Genomic DNA, 16,714 nt, shown 5'->3' on the forward strand with positions numbered 1-16,714 from the left:
CATGAAACCTTTGGTAACGATCTGCTTTGTAACTCCTCCAGGCTGCTTGAAAGCATCTGTGGTTGGGACCTATTGAGAAAAACAACAACATTGAAACCCAACTTGCACTACAAGAGTAAAGTATTTTAACTTGAGTTACGGGTTCAGTACAGTAGAATTAAGAGTTGGAAACTCTTAGTTAGTGCTCTTCGTGGTCTGTGGCACTACCTCCCAGAAGGGATTGTGGGTAATGTGATGTGACAGGCTGGGCTCTACAGGAGAAGGGGTCTGAGAGGGCTGTTTGTGCCAGGCGGGGACATCACAGTGACAGGGTCACTCACAGCCACTTTGGCGGGCCCCTAATTAAAAGACAACCAAAACAAAGAGCAGCCTGGCTGTCACACCCATGCAGCCTCAGTTCTACTTGCCATTGTCCGTTGTGGAAGCAGCCAGCATCGCTCGGGGAGACCATCACCATGGACGTCTCCAGGGAGGTCTGGATACTGTGGCAGAGGGACAGGTCCAGTAGACTACAGTAAACTTGAGGGAGCACGGCTGGAGCAAAAAGGTATGTGTGTGTGTGTGTGTGCGTGTGTGTGTGTGCGTGTGTGTGTGTGTGTGTGTGTGTGTGTGTGTGTGTGTGTGTGTGTGAGAGAGAGAGAAAGTGCTTGCAAGTGTGTGGGTGTCCAGGGTTACATATGCCCTTCATGCACGTTTGGTCACCCTCTCCTAAGTGCATGTCATTTTAACAACAGCAACAACAATACAAAGCTGTTGGTGAATTCTTCCTCCATGTGTGTTGAGTCAGTGTTTTTTGTTTGTTTGCTTACCTAGAGTTCAGCTCTTTCTGGAAGGATGAGGAAGACCTTAACAGAGGAGAGGAGCACCTGGAAGACATCTGAGTAGGGAGAGATCACACAGAGGACACACTTTAGACCAAGAGGTACTGGGTATGCACACTGAACAGTCTGCTAATACACTGCCATGGTATGTGAGCGCAGAGGCATGGGGGTGTACTACTACTCAGTGCTTTAGGTCTATTCTATGAAAAAACGTAAGAGTAGGCAGGCACAAGCACTGAGTACTTGAGAAATGCAGGTTGTAGTAGTACTGTGTTTAGTGGTTCCCAGAGGAGGAACACGTAGAGGTTTCTTACCTCTGAACGGATGATGTCTGAATGAGCTTTATGTGTGAGAGCTCTCATCTTCAGACTCCCGCTCAGTTCCTCCTCACTGCTCCCCACAAGGAGCTTCTCACTGGTCACTAAACACATGCAACACACACACACACACACACACACACACACACACACACACACACACACACACACACACACACACACACACACACACACACAAAGGGGTAATGCAGTGCTATGACCCCTAAGCATTATTATTCAATACATACCATCTTCAACATTCTTTGAATTTACAAAGCTTGTTTGAAAAATACTTGAATGTTTATTACCTCTGAGAGTGTGTGTGTATAAGCAGTGAGTGTGCCCAGTATAAAAGCAGTGAGTGTGTATATGCAGTGAGTGTGTATATGCAGTGAGTGTGTATTACCTTGTGCGAGGGCCATCACCTCCTTCATCTTCCTGTACTGTCTCAGGAGAACAGTGAGCTCCTCTATGTGACGGTCCTGACACAAATAGAGAGGACTTTAATAACATGCCTTCACTTTGTACAACGTCAACAAATTACAATATGTTAATTCAATGGTGGGTCTCATCCTGAATGCTGATTGGTTAAAACCACATTCCAGACGGTGTCTATTCCACAAGTTACCACCGGCTAAATTCATGACGTTAAAATTCCTATTTACTCTGTTCCATCTGACTGCGCAATCCAGTGATTGTGTTAGCTGTGTTGTTGGCTAGTTCCTCTGAACAACAGTGACTTGACGAGAGAGCACATTTTTATGCCACACAAAATCGCGCCTCATTAGCTCATTGTTATGGATGTGTCCAAATAAATGTCACTAGAAAACAGCTTAAACAAATGCAAATGCAGCTACTGTTGTTATTCTTTTTGATGTTTGACGTGACTGTAAGTTAGCTGTAGTTGGTTAGCTAGCAAGGGATAAGAACATTGCCAGGCAGTGTGGCACTGGAACATTTAGAACAAACAACTGGGTCGAGTCCATAAATACAGAATAAAAAGACTGAACGACTGGGTCGTGTCTCAGGAAACTGAACCAATAGAACGAACGACCAGTCGGCTTGGTTAGGAACCCTAGATTTGTGTTGGAACTATATCTTGTGGAAGGATGAAATAGTATGAATAAATTATTCAACATAACAGTTTTAATGAAAATATGTCAATCATTATTTGAATATGTTGGTAACCTGTTTAAAAGTGATAATGCCCTGGAAGCCGGTGTTTGGAGGATATATTGGCACGGTTTGCTCACCCTCAACGAACATATCCTCCAACACCGGCTTATCGGGCATTATCAGCTAAATAACACAATATACACACTATTCAACAGAGTTTTTAAAACATACTTTCTCATCATTTGCCGCTAACAACGACTCCATCCCCATTTTCAACCTTTGGAATTCTTGGTCTGAAAAATGAAAAAAAATATATATTTTTGTGAATCACGAGAGTAATAATCTAAAGAAAAGAGCTGGTGTAAGGGCTATAAGGAAAAAAATGCCAGGGCCGATTTCTGGTCCCGGTCCACCCCTGAATCAAGTTGTAGTCATGAGCTCATGAGGCATTTATAAGTTATATTTTTCAATGGGTATGTCATTAAATGAAATGAAAATTGGCCAGCTTTATCCTAAATCTTGCAGATTGGACCTTTAAATTCTGAAAGAGAACAGGGCTCATATGTTTGGCCCAGTGACCTTAGCTTCATAGGTAACAAAAAAGGTAACAAAACGAGAGCTAAATGAACAGCCCTATGGGAAAGAGGAGTGACTGTTCTCATGAGTGTGAGTATGAGGAGTATGTGTCAGAGCTTCCCTCCCCTCTTCCCCTTCTCTCCTTTGTAGCTGCCAGGGCTGATGGAATGGGTGTGACAGACATGACAGCATGCCAGCGTGGATTAGACAGCAGAACAGAGAGGCAGTGACGGCAGAGCAGAATTGCACCAGGACCACAATTACACAAGCTTAGTCAGACTAGAGCCTTACATTGGTCTGTCAGCAGTCTCCTAAAGACCTCCACTACAGCAGGGGGCAGCATAGAGTAAATAAACAACAGTGGAGGAGGCAGAGAGAAGGCATTTGTTAGGTATTATTTGAATGAGGCACCATACCTGACATCACACATGCAGTTGACTAGCTTAATGTCAAATTCAATCTTGAAACAACCATAACTTGGGTTCAATTGGTATCATTAGTTTGTATTATCAAATGTCAATGTTCAAAGTTTCCCCCTGCTCTGACAGTAGAATAAGCATTAGTGGATGATATTTAGTTTGAGGTGAACCCACTGTATTAATGACCCTATGCATTCAAGTGTCAGTCCCCTGGTGTTTGTTACTGATGATGTATGATGTGTGTTTGACAGGTACGGTTACCTCTCTCTGGATTCTCATTGGTCATTGGGCCTCTGGAGACCAGCTGGCTCTGAAGGCCCTCGATCTCAGAGTCTTTGGAAGCCAGTATCTGCTGTAAGTCTGCTATCTCCACCTGTAGAGAGAGGGTCACGGTCAATGGAGTGATCCAAGTCAATACTGCATGTCTACAACCACAGCCACCCGAGCCACGGCTTTGTTCACCACGTTACCATCTAGAAGATGGAGACTTGACAGGTGCATCAAATCTGGGATCGAGACACTGATAAAAAGCTTCTATCTCTAGGCCATCAGACTGTTAAACAGTCAACACTGCTCTGAACTTTAGTCAGTGTTACTAGCCAGCTACCACTAGGTACTCTACCCTACGCTTTAGAAACTTCTGCCCTGTGTACACAGAGTCATAGAACACTGGTCACTTTAATAAAAGGTTAAATATTATTTTACCCACTTTATATGTATATACTGTATTCTAGTCATGGCTCATCCTATATAACTATTGCTGTACACACCTTTTCTATTCATATACTGTCCATACTGTGTATACACACCACTATGTGTATAGATGTTGCTAGTTCTGATATTCTTGAATTGTTTTTATTTTATTTTTATTACGTGTGTTTTGTTTATTATTGCTAGGTATTACTGCACTGTTGGAGCTAGAAACATAAGCATTTTGCTACACCTGCGATAACAACTGCACATCTGTGTACGCAACCAATAAACTTTGATTTGATAATGACATTACAGGCTCTATTCAGTCTGTAAAGCTGAAGCATTACAGTTTACGTGATAGAAATGTAAAGGTAACTTCTGATTGAGTCTCCACTAAAGCGGGAACATTGCCTTTAAATTTAAATCAAGCTGTACAGCTGAACTTCTGCGACGCGGATTGAATAGAGCCCGTAGTCTCCTACAGATATACAGTGGGGCCTGAAATTATTGACACCCTTGATAAAGATGAGCAATAATGACTGTATAAAATAAATCATTCAAATACTGAGTTATATTGTAGGCACATTTTTGGGGGGAAATTACACTGAGTGTACTAACATTACAGTGTACAAACATGTACAAACATCTGCTCTTTCCATGACAAACTCATCAAAAAAATCACACCTGTGGGACAGGTACAGGATGGCAACAACAATTGCTAGAGTTACACCAGGAACGCACAATCGCTCCATCAGTGCTCAGACTGCCAGCAATAGGCCGAAAGAGGCTGGACTGAGGGCTTGTAGGCCTGTTGTAAGGCAGGTATTCACCAGACATCACAGGCAACAACATCGCCTATGGGCACAAACCCAGTTGCTGGACTCGACAGGACTGGCAAAAAGTGCTCTTCACTGACAAGTCGCAGTTTTGTCTCACTAGGTGTGATGGTCGGATTCGCGTTTATCATCATGGTCTGGGGCGGTGTGTCACAGCATCATCGGACTGAGCTTGTTGTCATTGCAGGCAATCCCAACGCTGTGCGTTACAGGGAAGACATCCTCCTCCCTCATGTGCTACCCTTCCTGCAGGCTCATCCTGACATGACCCTCCAGCATGACAATGCCACCAGCCATACTGCCCGTTCTGCGTGTGATTTCCTGCAAGACAGGAATGTCAGTGTTCTGCCATGGCCAGCAAAGAGCCCGGATCTCAATCCCATTGAGCACATCTGGGACCTGTTGGATCGGAGGGTGAGGGCTAGGGCCTTTCCCCCAGGTATTGTCCGGGAACTTGCAGGTGCCTTGGTGGAAGAGTGGGGTAACATCTCACAGCAAGAACTGGCAAACCCGGTGCAGTCCATGACGAGGAGATGCACTGCAGTACTTAATGCAGCTGGTGGCCACACCAGATACTGACAGTTACTTTTGATTTTGACCCCCCTTTGTTCACGGACACATTATTCCATTTCTGTTAGTCACATGTCTGTGGGACTTGTTCAGTTTATGTCTCAGTTGTTGAATCTTATGTTCATCCAAATATTTACACATGTTAAGTTTGCTGAAAATAAACGCAGTTGACAGTGAGAGGACGTTTCTTTTTTAACTGAGCTTAGATTGACCAGGTGAAACCAGGTGAAAGCTATGATCCCTTATCTAAATCCGCACCGGTTTAAGTGTGTCAACAGCTGCAGCTGCAGGTTTTCTGTGTATATCAAGAATGGTCCACCACCCAAAAGATATCCAGCCAACTTGACACAACTGTGGGAAGCATTGGAGTCAACATGGGCCAGCATTCCTGTGGAACTTTTTTAACACCTTGTAGAGTCTATGCCCTGACAAATTGAGGATGTTCTGGGGGCAAAAGGGGATGCAATTCAATATTAGGAAGGTGTTCTTAAATGTTTTGTACACTCATTGTATATTATTTTATACTAATACAATCGCTCAGCGAAAGAGATTGCTAACTTCTCACCATTACCAATAACAGGGAGGTTAGCATGTCTTGTGGGTATGATCTCTGACCCACCAACTTTCTCACTCATCATTATTCACGATTCATTCGGGAGTATCCATAATCATGGTAGCATAAACATTAATGTAGAAGTGTTTAAAAACACATTATATTTTTATTTACAATAAAAGGGCTTCTGAGTGGCGCAGAGGTCTAAGGCACGGCATCTCAATGCAAGAGGTATCACCACAGTCCCTCGTTCAAATCCAGGCTGTATCACATCTGGCTGTGATTGGGAGTCCCATAGGGCAGCACACAATTGACCTGGGTTTGTCTGTGGTAGGCCACCATTGTATATAAGAATTTGTTCTCAACTGAGTTGCCTAAAAAGTTACACAATTAGACATGATTTACCATTCATTTCTATTTGGCACAGAATCATCTGAAACAAACTCAAAACGAACTGAAATGCAATGGGACTTCCGAGTGCTGAAGCGTGTAGCATGTAAAAATCGTCTGTCCTCGATTGCAACACTCACTACCGAGTTCCAAATTGCCTCTGGATGCAACATAGACACAGGAACTGTTTATTGGGAGCTTCATGAAAAGAGTTTCCATGGCCGAGCAGCCGCACACAAGCCTAAGATCACTATGCGCAATGCCAAGCGTCGGTTGGAGTGGTGTAAAGCTTGCCGATATTGGACTCTGGAGCAGTGGAAAAGCTTTCTCTGGAGTGATGAATCACGCTTCACCATCTGGCAACCCGACGGATTAATCTGGGTTTGGCGGATGCCAGGAAAATGCTACCTGCCCCAATGCATAGTGCCAACTGTAAAGTTTGGTGGATGAGGAATAATGGTCTGGGGCTGCTTTTCATCATTTAGGCTAGGCCCCTTAGTTCCAGTTTTTAACGCTATAGCAAAAATTACATTCTAGACGAGTTTGTGCTTCCAGAAATGGTTTGCCTACAGAAATGGTTTGTTGAGATCGGTGTGGAAGAACACAGAGCCCTGACCCTAACCCCATCGAAAACCTTTGGGATGAATTGGAATGCCGACTGCGAGCCAGGCCTAATCGCCCAACATCAGTTCCCGACCTCGCTAATGCTCTTGTGACTGAATGGAATGTTTCAACATCTAGTGGAAAGCCTTCCCAGACGAGTGGCTGTTATAGCAGCAAAGGGGGGACCAACTCTATATCAATGCCCACGATTTTGGAATGAGATGTTCGACGAGCAGGTGTCCACATACTTTTGGTCTCGTAGTGTAGCTCAGAATTTGAATTATTTATTTTATACAGTCATTATTGCTCATCTTTATCAAGGCCGCCAATAATTTCAGACCCCACTGTAGTTCCAAGGTGACAGGGCAATGATGTCTTCCTCAATTAGGAAAATCATGAGAGGGGTGTGGTGCATAATTCCTGATTAGGTCCTTAGTGTCATAGGGAGGACAAACAAATACTGATCAATTCAGTATGAAGTCAATAAAAAGCTTTGTGTCTATTGAAGTAAAAAACTTTAAACACTAGGTAACTATCCACACAGACATGGGCAGCAATCCTTATCTGGTAACACAATGAGTTAAGGGTTGAGAAATGGGGCTTGGAATAAGGTGCAGTAGTAGACAGAAATGGAGAGTGAGGCTGGATGAGAGCAGTACACTTCACCACTGCAGGACAAATCAGCGGTTGAAACATAAATAATTTTAGTTCAATCATGTAGAACAGAACCATTTTTGTTCCATTTTACTGTTTTGACCTGCAAAATAAAGTTTTTAACTTGTTCGAACCCCCCAAAAAGAACAGATTTATATTGTTCCTTTCTAAACCTCTGAAATACATATATATATTTTTACATTAGCTCAACATTAAATTACTTCACCAATCAGTGCGGATGGAGCAGCTTGCTATGTCGTGGGCAAGCTATAGTTGTTTTAGCATTGGCAGCCCAGCTAGCACAGTGGATCTGGGCCGATTACGGATGAGAGTCGGGGCACTCGGATGACAGTCACACTCGGCCGTAGAGTCACATATGGCCCGAGTCTGGGCCGCCTTCTGCAGTATTAATAATGGCTAGAATGCGGGGATTAAGTTCGGGCCGATTCTGGTGTGAGTTATCTGGCCCTAATGTATTACTTGGGGCTCGGGCCGATTGGGGCTACTCTCTGGCAGATGATTACACGGGCTGCTTTATATAATTAACCTTTCATTATTTATTTATTTCTTACATATTTTCCTCATTGTTTCTGTGATAATTGTATTTTCTAACATTTAAGTTAAATTCTTTAAGAGTCCTGTGTAGTATTTTAGTATTTTGATACTGTGCAAGGCAATAAAAACTTTGTGGATGGAAACTCGCAAGTGGTGCAGTGGTTTAAGACACTGCATCGCAGTGCAAACTGAGTTTCTACAGATGCTGGTTCGAGACCCATGCCGGCCACTATCGGGAGACCCGTGAGGCGACGCACAATTAGCCCAGTGTTGTCTGAGTTTTGGGAGGGTTTGACCAGCCGGGATGTCCTTGTCCTATCGCGCTGTAGCGACCCCTGTGGCGGGCTAGGTGCATGCACGCTGACACGGTCACCAGGTGTATGGTGTTTCATCTGTCACAAGATGTTTTTTTTTTGTGAATGGGTATAATTTCTATGTATAAAATGTATAATAGTCATGTTTAAAATGACTAAATCGGGGTAATTTTGTATACATTTATTTATAAATTTGCATCGGGATTCCGGTAAGATGCCGGCAAATTCCGGTCGGCGATTCTGGGCAGTCATTCATTTTGATTCTGGGCCGAGTGTGACACCCGATTCCGGGCCAATTCAATCAGTTCTGGCCACTTCTGGTCCGATTCCTAATTGCGAGCTGGGAGCCAAATATTGCGGCTGGAAGAGAGCGAGAGAGGGCTTGGTGCGCTGGGCATTGTTATGAAATACATGATCTGAATTAGGCCCACAGAATTATACCTACAGAGGAGTGGCTTCTATGGAGGAACTTTGAATGTCTTTGAACTTCTGAGCGCTGGCTTAAAGTTGGACCAGAGCTAGCTAACAAACTTGTGTGTGCAGAGCGGCACCAGAATTAACTAGCATTGAAAAATGGAATCCATTCTTCTCAAATTAAAAATCTCTCCCTAATTTATGAATCACGCTTAATGTCAGTAGACTACAGTAGCCTAAGCTTTGGAAGAGGAGGGGCAGATTGCCTACACATGCACACACACTGGCAAAGATTTTCAGACACTGGAATACGTTTCTGAGTGACAGAGTGAGTGCTTTGCATAGGCGCCTTGAGTTTGTGAGACTGAAGAAAATGCACGGAACGTAAATGACGTTATTATCCAGTTCCCATGTTTTTAAAACAGTTCTGGAACAGTATAGATCACTTTTGTTCCCGGTTCGGATTCTGTTCCTCAAAAAAGTTTGTTCGGTTCTGTACCCTGAACCGGTTCCAACCCCTGGTACAATCCCAATAGACCACATGCACATTAAAAAGGGAACCTCACTAATCTAATAATAAAATATGGGTAAGCATGGAGGTCAGTATTGTGAATGTTTGCCTGCCTGCCTGCCTAGGACCATTCTGGCTTAACTGCCTGAAGCCTGTGGATGGTAGTCAATGACCACAGAGACTCCTATAGAGGGTCATGCACTTGGTTAGTGAACTCAATGGTTGGAACTCTCAGAGTCGATCATCTACCATTCACGCCCACACAAACAAACACTTGTGAGCCGTCTCCTCTGGATGAGCACAGCGTATAGATAGATCTTCTAAACATGGCAGTCGGTCTGCAGCCTGAGACATGTACGTATCGCCCCCCTCAACCCCCTTCACCTCACTTCTGCAGAACCCGTACATTGAATAACAGATAGCAATTGGAGCATGCTATGTTCTGTATTATTAGTTCTTGGTCGGAGAGGACGGTGGAGTTAGAGTGAGCTGTCAGATCGAGTCAATGTTAAAAGCATTGTTCGCTTGGTCTCGCTCTTCCCTTTTCCCTATTTGTTTGTTTTTATATATTTTTTCTCATTCTCCCCATAGATATAGAAAACAAAATGTACATATCCTTATTTTGAAGGAATATATATATATATATATATATATATACATATATATATACACAGTGCCTTGCGAAAGTATTCGGCCCCCTTGAACTTTGCGACCTTTTGCCACATTTCAGGCTTCAAACATAAAGATGTAAAACTGTATTTTTTTGTGAAGAATGAACAACAAGTGGGACACAATCATGAAGTAGAACGACATTTATTGGATATTTCAAACTTTTTTAACAAATCAAAAACTGAAAAATTGGGCGTGCAAAATTATTCAGCCCCCTTAAGTTAATACTTTGTAGCGCCACCTTTTGCTGCGATTACAGCTGTAAGTCGCTTGGGGTATGTCTCTATCAGTTTTGCACATCGAGAGACTGAATTTTTTCCCATTCCTCCTTGCAAAACAGCTCGAGCTCAGTGAGGTTGGATGGAGAGTATTTGTGAACAGCAGTTTTCAGTTCTTTCCACAGATTCTCGATTGGATTCAGGTCTGGACTTTGACTTGGCCATTCTAACACCAATTGGCCATTCTTCCCATCAATTTTAACCATCTTCCCTGTCCCTGCTGAAGAAAAGCAGGCCCAAACCATGATGCTGCCACCACCATGTTTGACAGTGGGGATGGTGTGTTCAGCTGTGTTGCTTTTACGCCAAACATAACGTTTTGCATTGTTGCCAAAAAGTTCAATTTTGGTTTCATCTGACCAGAGCACCTTCTTCCACATGTTTGGTGTGTCTCCCAGGTGGCTTGTGGCAAACTTTAAACTACACTTTTTATGGATATCTTTAAGAAATGGCTTTCTTCTTGCCACTCTTCCATAAAGGCCAGATTTGTGCAATATACGACTGATTGTTGTCCTATGGACAGAGTCTCCCACCTCAGCTGTAGATCTCTGCAGTTCATCCAGAGTGATCATGGGCCTCTTGGCTGCATCTCTGATCAGTCTTCTCCTTGTATGAGCTGAAAGTTTAGAGGGACGGCCAGGTCTTGCTAGATTTGTAGTGGTCTGATACTCCTTCCATTTCAATATTATCGCTTGCACAGTGCTCCTTGGGATGTTTAAAGCTTGGGAAATATTTTTGTATCCAAATCCTGCTTTAAACTTCTTCACAACAGTATCTCGGACCTGCCTGGTGTGTTCCTTGTTCTTCATGATGCTCTCTGCGCTTTTAACGGACCTCTGAGACTATCACAGTGCAGGTGCATTTATACGGAGACTTGATTACACACAGGTGGATTGTATTTATCATCATTAGTCATTTAGGTCAACATTGGATCATTCAGAGATCCTCACTGAACTTCTGGAGAGAGTTTGCTGCACTGAAAGTAAAGGGGCTGAATAATTTTGCACGCCCAATTTTTCAGTTTTTGATTTGTTAAAAAAGTTTGAAATATTCAATAAATGTCGTTCCACTTCATGATTGTGTCCCACTTGTTGTTGATTCTTCACAAAAAAATACAGTTTTATATCTTTATGTTTGAAGCCTGAAATGTGGCAAAAGGTTGCAAAGTTCAAGGGGGCCGAATACTTTCGCAAGGCACTGTATATATATATATATATATATATATATTACACTGCTCAAAAAAATAAAGGGAACACTAAAATAACACATTCTAGATCTGAATGAATGAAATATTCTTATTAAATACTTTTTTCTTTACATAGTTGAATGTGCTGACAACAAAATCACAAAAATGATCAATGGAAATCAAATTTATCAACCCATGGAGGTCTGGATTTGGAGTCACACTCAAAATTAAAGTGGAAAACCACACTACAGGCTGATCCAACTTTGATGTAATGTCCTTAAAACAAGTCAAAATGAGGCTCAGTAGTGTGTGTGGCCTCCACGTGCCTGTATGACCTCCCGACAACGCCTGGGCATGCTCCTGATGAGGTGGCGGATGGTCTCCTGAGGGATCTCCTCCCAGACCTGGACTAAAGCATCCGCCAACTCCTGGACAGTCTGTGGTGCAACGTGGCGTTTGTGGATGGAGCGAGACATGATGTCCCAGATGTGCTCAATTGGATTCAGGTCTGGGGAACGGGCGGGCCAGTCCATAGCATCAATGCCTTCCTCTTGCAGGAACAGCTGACACACTCCAGCCACATGAGGTCTAGCATTGTCTTGCATTAGGAGGAACCCAGGGCCAACCGCACCAGCATATGGTCTCACAAGGCACAAGGGGTCTGAGGATCTAATTTCGGTACCTAATGGCAGTCAGGCTACCTCTGGCGAGCACATGGAGGGCTGTGCGGCCCCCCAAAGAAATGTCACCCTACACCATGACTGACCCACCGCCAAACCGGTCATGCTGGAGGATGTTGCAGGCAGCAGAACGTTCTCCATAGCGTCTCCAGACTCTGTCACGTCTGTCACATGTGCTCAGTGTGAACCTGCTTTCATTTGTGAAGAGCACAGGGCGCCAGTGGCGAATTTGCCAATCTTGGTGTTCTCTGGCAAATACCAAACGTCCTGCACGGGGTTGGGCTGTAAGCACAACCCCCACCTGTGGACGTCGGGCCCTCATACCACCCTCATGGAGTCTGTTTCTGACCATTTGAGCAGACACATGCACATTTGTGGCCTGCTGGAGGTCATTTTGCAGGGCTCTGGCAGTGCTCCTCCTGCTCCTCCTTGCACAAAGGCGGAGGTAGCGGTCCTGCTGCTGGGTTGTTGCACTCCTACGGCCTCCTCCACGTCTCCTGATGTACTGGCCTGTCTCCTGGTTTCGCCTCCATGCTCTGGACACTACGCTGACAGACACAGCAAACCTGCCTATGCACTCCCAGGCCCACCCATGGCTGTGCCCCTGCCCAGTCATGTGAAATCCATAGATTAGGCCCTAATTAATTAATTTAAATTGACTGATTTCCTTATTTGAACTGTAACTCATAAAATCATTGCAATTGTTGCATGTTGTGTTTATATTTTTGGTCAGTATAATTCCCCATTAATTAACTAAAAATAGAAATGGGTATGGAATCCATATGAGGAACATTGTCAGAGGAATGCCAGTGTTCCTCATATGGATTCCGCACAGTGTCTAGTCATACAGATGACAATACACCAAGTGTACTCTATTCACAGGATCTCAGTAGAACCACCTGAACCTGTGTGAGGGATTGGGTGAATGAGATTCCACAACCATGGTGTTAACAAGAGGAGGGGAGGATGAGGAGGAGGAAGAGGGACAAGTGCAGAGTGAGGTGGAGGCAGAGAACATCAGGAGCAGAGGGGGAAGGAGAAGGAGTAGTCAGCATGAAAGAGGGATTAGGGTGAGGAAGAAGAGGCACCTGAGCGGTCCGCCATTGCTCCTCCCAGTGCTGCTTCTCCACCTGAGTGTGCTCTACAGTGACCTTCAGGCTAGAGAGCTTGGTCATGAGCGACTGGTAACACACATGGAGAGAGTAAGAGATAGAGAGCTAGAGGGAGAGAAAGCCAGAATGGGTGGAAAGTAAACTGGAAGATAGGAACAAAGTTTACCTCCAAAATTGGAGTTGCCAAGAGCAACAAATTAAAAATTGAGGCAATTATGTTTTCAAATGAAATAGGAATATCAATTTGCTAGAAAACCAACTAAAGTGGGTGTCACCTTAAAGTGCCATGTGAATAAACATTTTTTTTATTTTATTTAATTTTTTACCTTCGTGGCCTTTAGTTTTCTCTCATACTGCAATTTCTCCCCCTCCAGCACATCCACTTTACTCTTGAGGAGCCTGAGTTCTTGCAGTAAGCCCTGTGAATAACACAGAACATGTTGTAACATTTTAATTGAAAATAACTGTTTCCCTTTGATGCAAAATCTCCAGACCTTAAACACCATGCTCTTCACTGTGCCTTCCGCACAAAATCACCAACGTATCCACTCAAAACCAGTGTTGGATACAAACATTGTTCTTTCAGTTTATAAATGAACATGTTACACCAAAAAGTAGAAGGGAAGTTTTCAAATGTTGACCCACGTAATTTGATCCCTTAACAGCCAGAAAGAACACTGTGCAGTTAATACATATAAAGCTCCACATCCCAGGAAAGGCAGCAGATGACCCTTTTAACATGTGACCAGTCAGTCAGCCCCTATTCCCGTCAAACTCAACTCCAGACCTCGAAGCCAGTTGCACTGCTTTTTTTTTATTGTTCCCCTCTAATCAGGAACTGATTTAGATCTGGGACACCAGGTGGGCGCAATTAGTTATTAGATAGAACAGAAAACCAGCAGGCTCTGGACCTCGTAGGGTAAGAGTTGAATACCCCTGCCCTATACTGTACTCAGAAGTGATGGCTCAGGCTCCTCAAAAGGAACATTGCTTATGGACATTACCAGTCAGTTAGCCAGTCTGGTTGCCAGTTTGTTTCAGCACCCATTAGGTCCCTTCGAAAAAGTTATGTCAAGGCTGAATATTGAAACAAACTGGCACAAGGATATAATGTTTCTTGGAGAATTTCATCAAATCATAAAAAACTTGAACATTGAAAAAGTGACTAAAGTAGATAGATTTGAATTCATCTCACGTTTAGAGATAGGGTAGGAGCATAAGCCATCAACCAAGCCCAGTATTTGGACACAGTGTCCAGTAAACCTTGATTGCATTAATAAGGTGAACCACGGTCATGCAGACACACCACACCACTTACAATGAGTTTGAGACAACACTCAGATATGTTTATATATGTATATATATATTTTTACAAAAAACAAAAAAACATGGGGGAATTGGAAATGATGCAGACAAGTACATTGATGGATGCCACAATCTATCTGAAATATTAAAGCTGATCTACACCCCCCCCCCAAAAAAAAAAACCCCACCCGGATATGGAGGAAAACAGTACACTAAAAACCACAGGATTCACACACATTATAGTAGTAGAGATAGAGACTTCGGTCACTGTAAAGAGAAGCGTTAAGTACTAGACCCAGTAGAGGAATCTAGAGGGGTAGGGAGGACGGTAGTTAAGAGAGAGGGTGGGTAACGTGTCCATGGGTACTGCCTACATTCTGTCCTCCACAGCGACAGCAAAACTCCTCCATGTCAGTGCCACCCAAGCCCACGTCAGGGCTCTGGTCGGCACCACTCTCCCCCTGGGCCTCCATGGCCCGTTTCTCCATGATGCGGGTGTGGATCTCTTCCTGAAACCTACACATCTGCTCCTGGAGCTCGCTTATCAGATTTACCACACACTGAGAGAGGGAGAAGAAAATACAAAACAGAAAAAGGAAAAATAATAATAATAAAAAGGTTCCAAATGATATGCACTGCTGTGGGTATTTTGTTTTTATATTCATAAAACAATTAAATTAAAATAAGAGGTACAGTATATACAGTACCAGTCAAAAGTTTGGACACACCTACTCATTCAAGGGTTTTTCTTTATTTTTTACTCGTTTCTACATCTTAGAATAATAGCGAAGACAACGAAACTATGAAATAACACATATGGAATCATGTAGTAACCAAAAAAGTGTTAAACAAATCAAATGTATTTTATATTTGAGATTCTTCAAAGTAGCCACCCTTTGCCTTGATGACAGCTTTGCACACTCTTGGCATTCTCTCAACCAGCTACATGAGATGACTTCATGAGTCACCTGGAATGCAATTAACAGGTGTGCCTTGTTAAAAGTACATTTGTGGAATTTCTTTCCATTTTAATGCGTTTGAGCCAATCAGTTGTGTTGTGACAAGGTAGGGGTGGTATACATAAGATAGCACTATTTGGCAAAATACCAAGTCCACATTATGGCAAGAATAGCTCAAATAAGCAAAGAGAAACGACAATCCATCATTACTTTAAGACATGAAGGCCAGTCGATAAGGAACATTTAAAAAACTTTGAAAGTTTCTTAAAGTGTAGTCTCAAAAACCATCAAGCACTATGATAAAACTGTCTCATGAGGACTGTCACAGGAAAGGAAGACCCAGAGTTACCTCTGCTGCAGAGAACAAGTTCATTAGAGTTAACTGCATCTCAGATTGTGGCCCAAATAAATGCTTCACAGAGTTCAAGTAACTGACACATCCCAACATCTGAGGATGTTCAGAGGAGACTGCATGAATCAGGCCTTCATGGCCGGATTGCTGCAAAGAAACCACTACTAAAGGACACCAATAATAAGAAGAGACTTGCTTGAGCCAAGAAACACGAGCAATGGACATTAGACTGGTGGAAATCTGTCCTTTGGTCTGATGAATCCAAATTTGAGATTTTTGGTTCCAACCGCAGTGTCTTTGTGAGACACAGACTAGGTGAATGGATGATCTCAGCATGTGTGGTTCCCACCGTGAAGCATGGAGAAGGAGGTGTGATGGTGTGGGGGTGCTTTTCTGGTGACACTGTCTGTGATTCATTTAAAATTCAAGGCACACTTAACCAGCATGGCTACCACAGAATTCTGCAGTGATACGCCATTCCCATCTGGTTTGCGCTTAGTGGGACTATCATTTGTTTTTCAAAAGGATAATGACCCAACACACCTCCAGGCTGTGTAAGGGCTATTTGACCAAGAAAGAGAGTGATGGAGTGCTGCATCAGATGACCTGGCCTCCACCGACCTCAACCCAACTGAGATGGTTTGGGATGAGTTGGACTGCAGAGTGAAGGAAAAGCAGCCAACAAGTGCTCAGCATATGTGGGAACTCCTTCAAGACTGTTGGAAAAGCATTACAGGTGAAGCTGGTTGAGAGAATGCCAAGAGTGTGCAAAGCTGTCATCAAGGCAAAGGGTGGCTCTTTTGAAGAATCTAAAATCTAAAATATATTTGG

At 43.4% G+C, this 16,714-nt stretch overlaps 1 protein-coding gene across 7 annotated transcripts in view; it reads right to left on the reverse strand.

The window, feature by feature from the left end:
- LOC139374698 (liprin-beta-2-like) overlaps positions 1-16,714 on the reverse strand; it is a 94,398-nt gene that overhangs the window by 13,210 nt on the left and 64,474 nt on the right. For 5 of the 7 annotated variants that reach the window (XR_011627725.1, XM_071115790.1, XM_071115829.1 and 2 more), the window contains exons 7-14: positions 13,594-13,686; positions 3,511-3,622; positions 2,486-2,547; positions 1,545-1,620; positions 1,136-1,242; positions 810-877; positions 408-482; positions 9-69 (exon numbers count right to left, since the gene is read on the reverse strand). Coding sequence is in view for 6 of the 7 variants with exons in the window: in XM_071115790.1 (XP_070971891.1) it covers positions 9-69; positions 408-482; positions 810-877; positions 1,136-1,242; positions 1,545-1,620; positions 2,486-2,547; positions 3,511-3,622; positions 13,594-13,686 (654 nt within the window). In the remaining variant the exon portion in view is untranslated. Of the gene's footprint in view, positions 1-8; positions 70-407; positions 483-809; positions 878-1,135; positions 1,243-1,544; positions 1,621-2,485; positions 2,548-3,121; positions 3,155-3,510; positions 3,623-13,593; positions 13,687-14,946; positions 15,133-16,714 lie in introns of all 7 variants that reach the window. The other 2 variants (XM_071115779.1, XM_071115812.1) reach the window with 2 other exon arrangements.

The sequence above is a fragment of the Oncorhynchus clarkii genome, chromosome 2 (assembly GCF_045791955.1).
Source record: "Oncorhynchus clarkii lewisi isolate Uvic-CL-2024 chromosome 2, UVic_Ocla_1.0, whole genome shotgun sequence".
NCBI classification, from domain to species: Eukaryota; Metazoa; Chordata; class Actinopteri; order Salmoniformes; family Salmonidae; genus Oncorhynchus; species Oncorhynchus clarkii.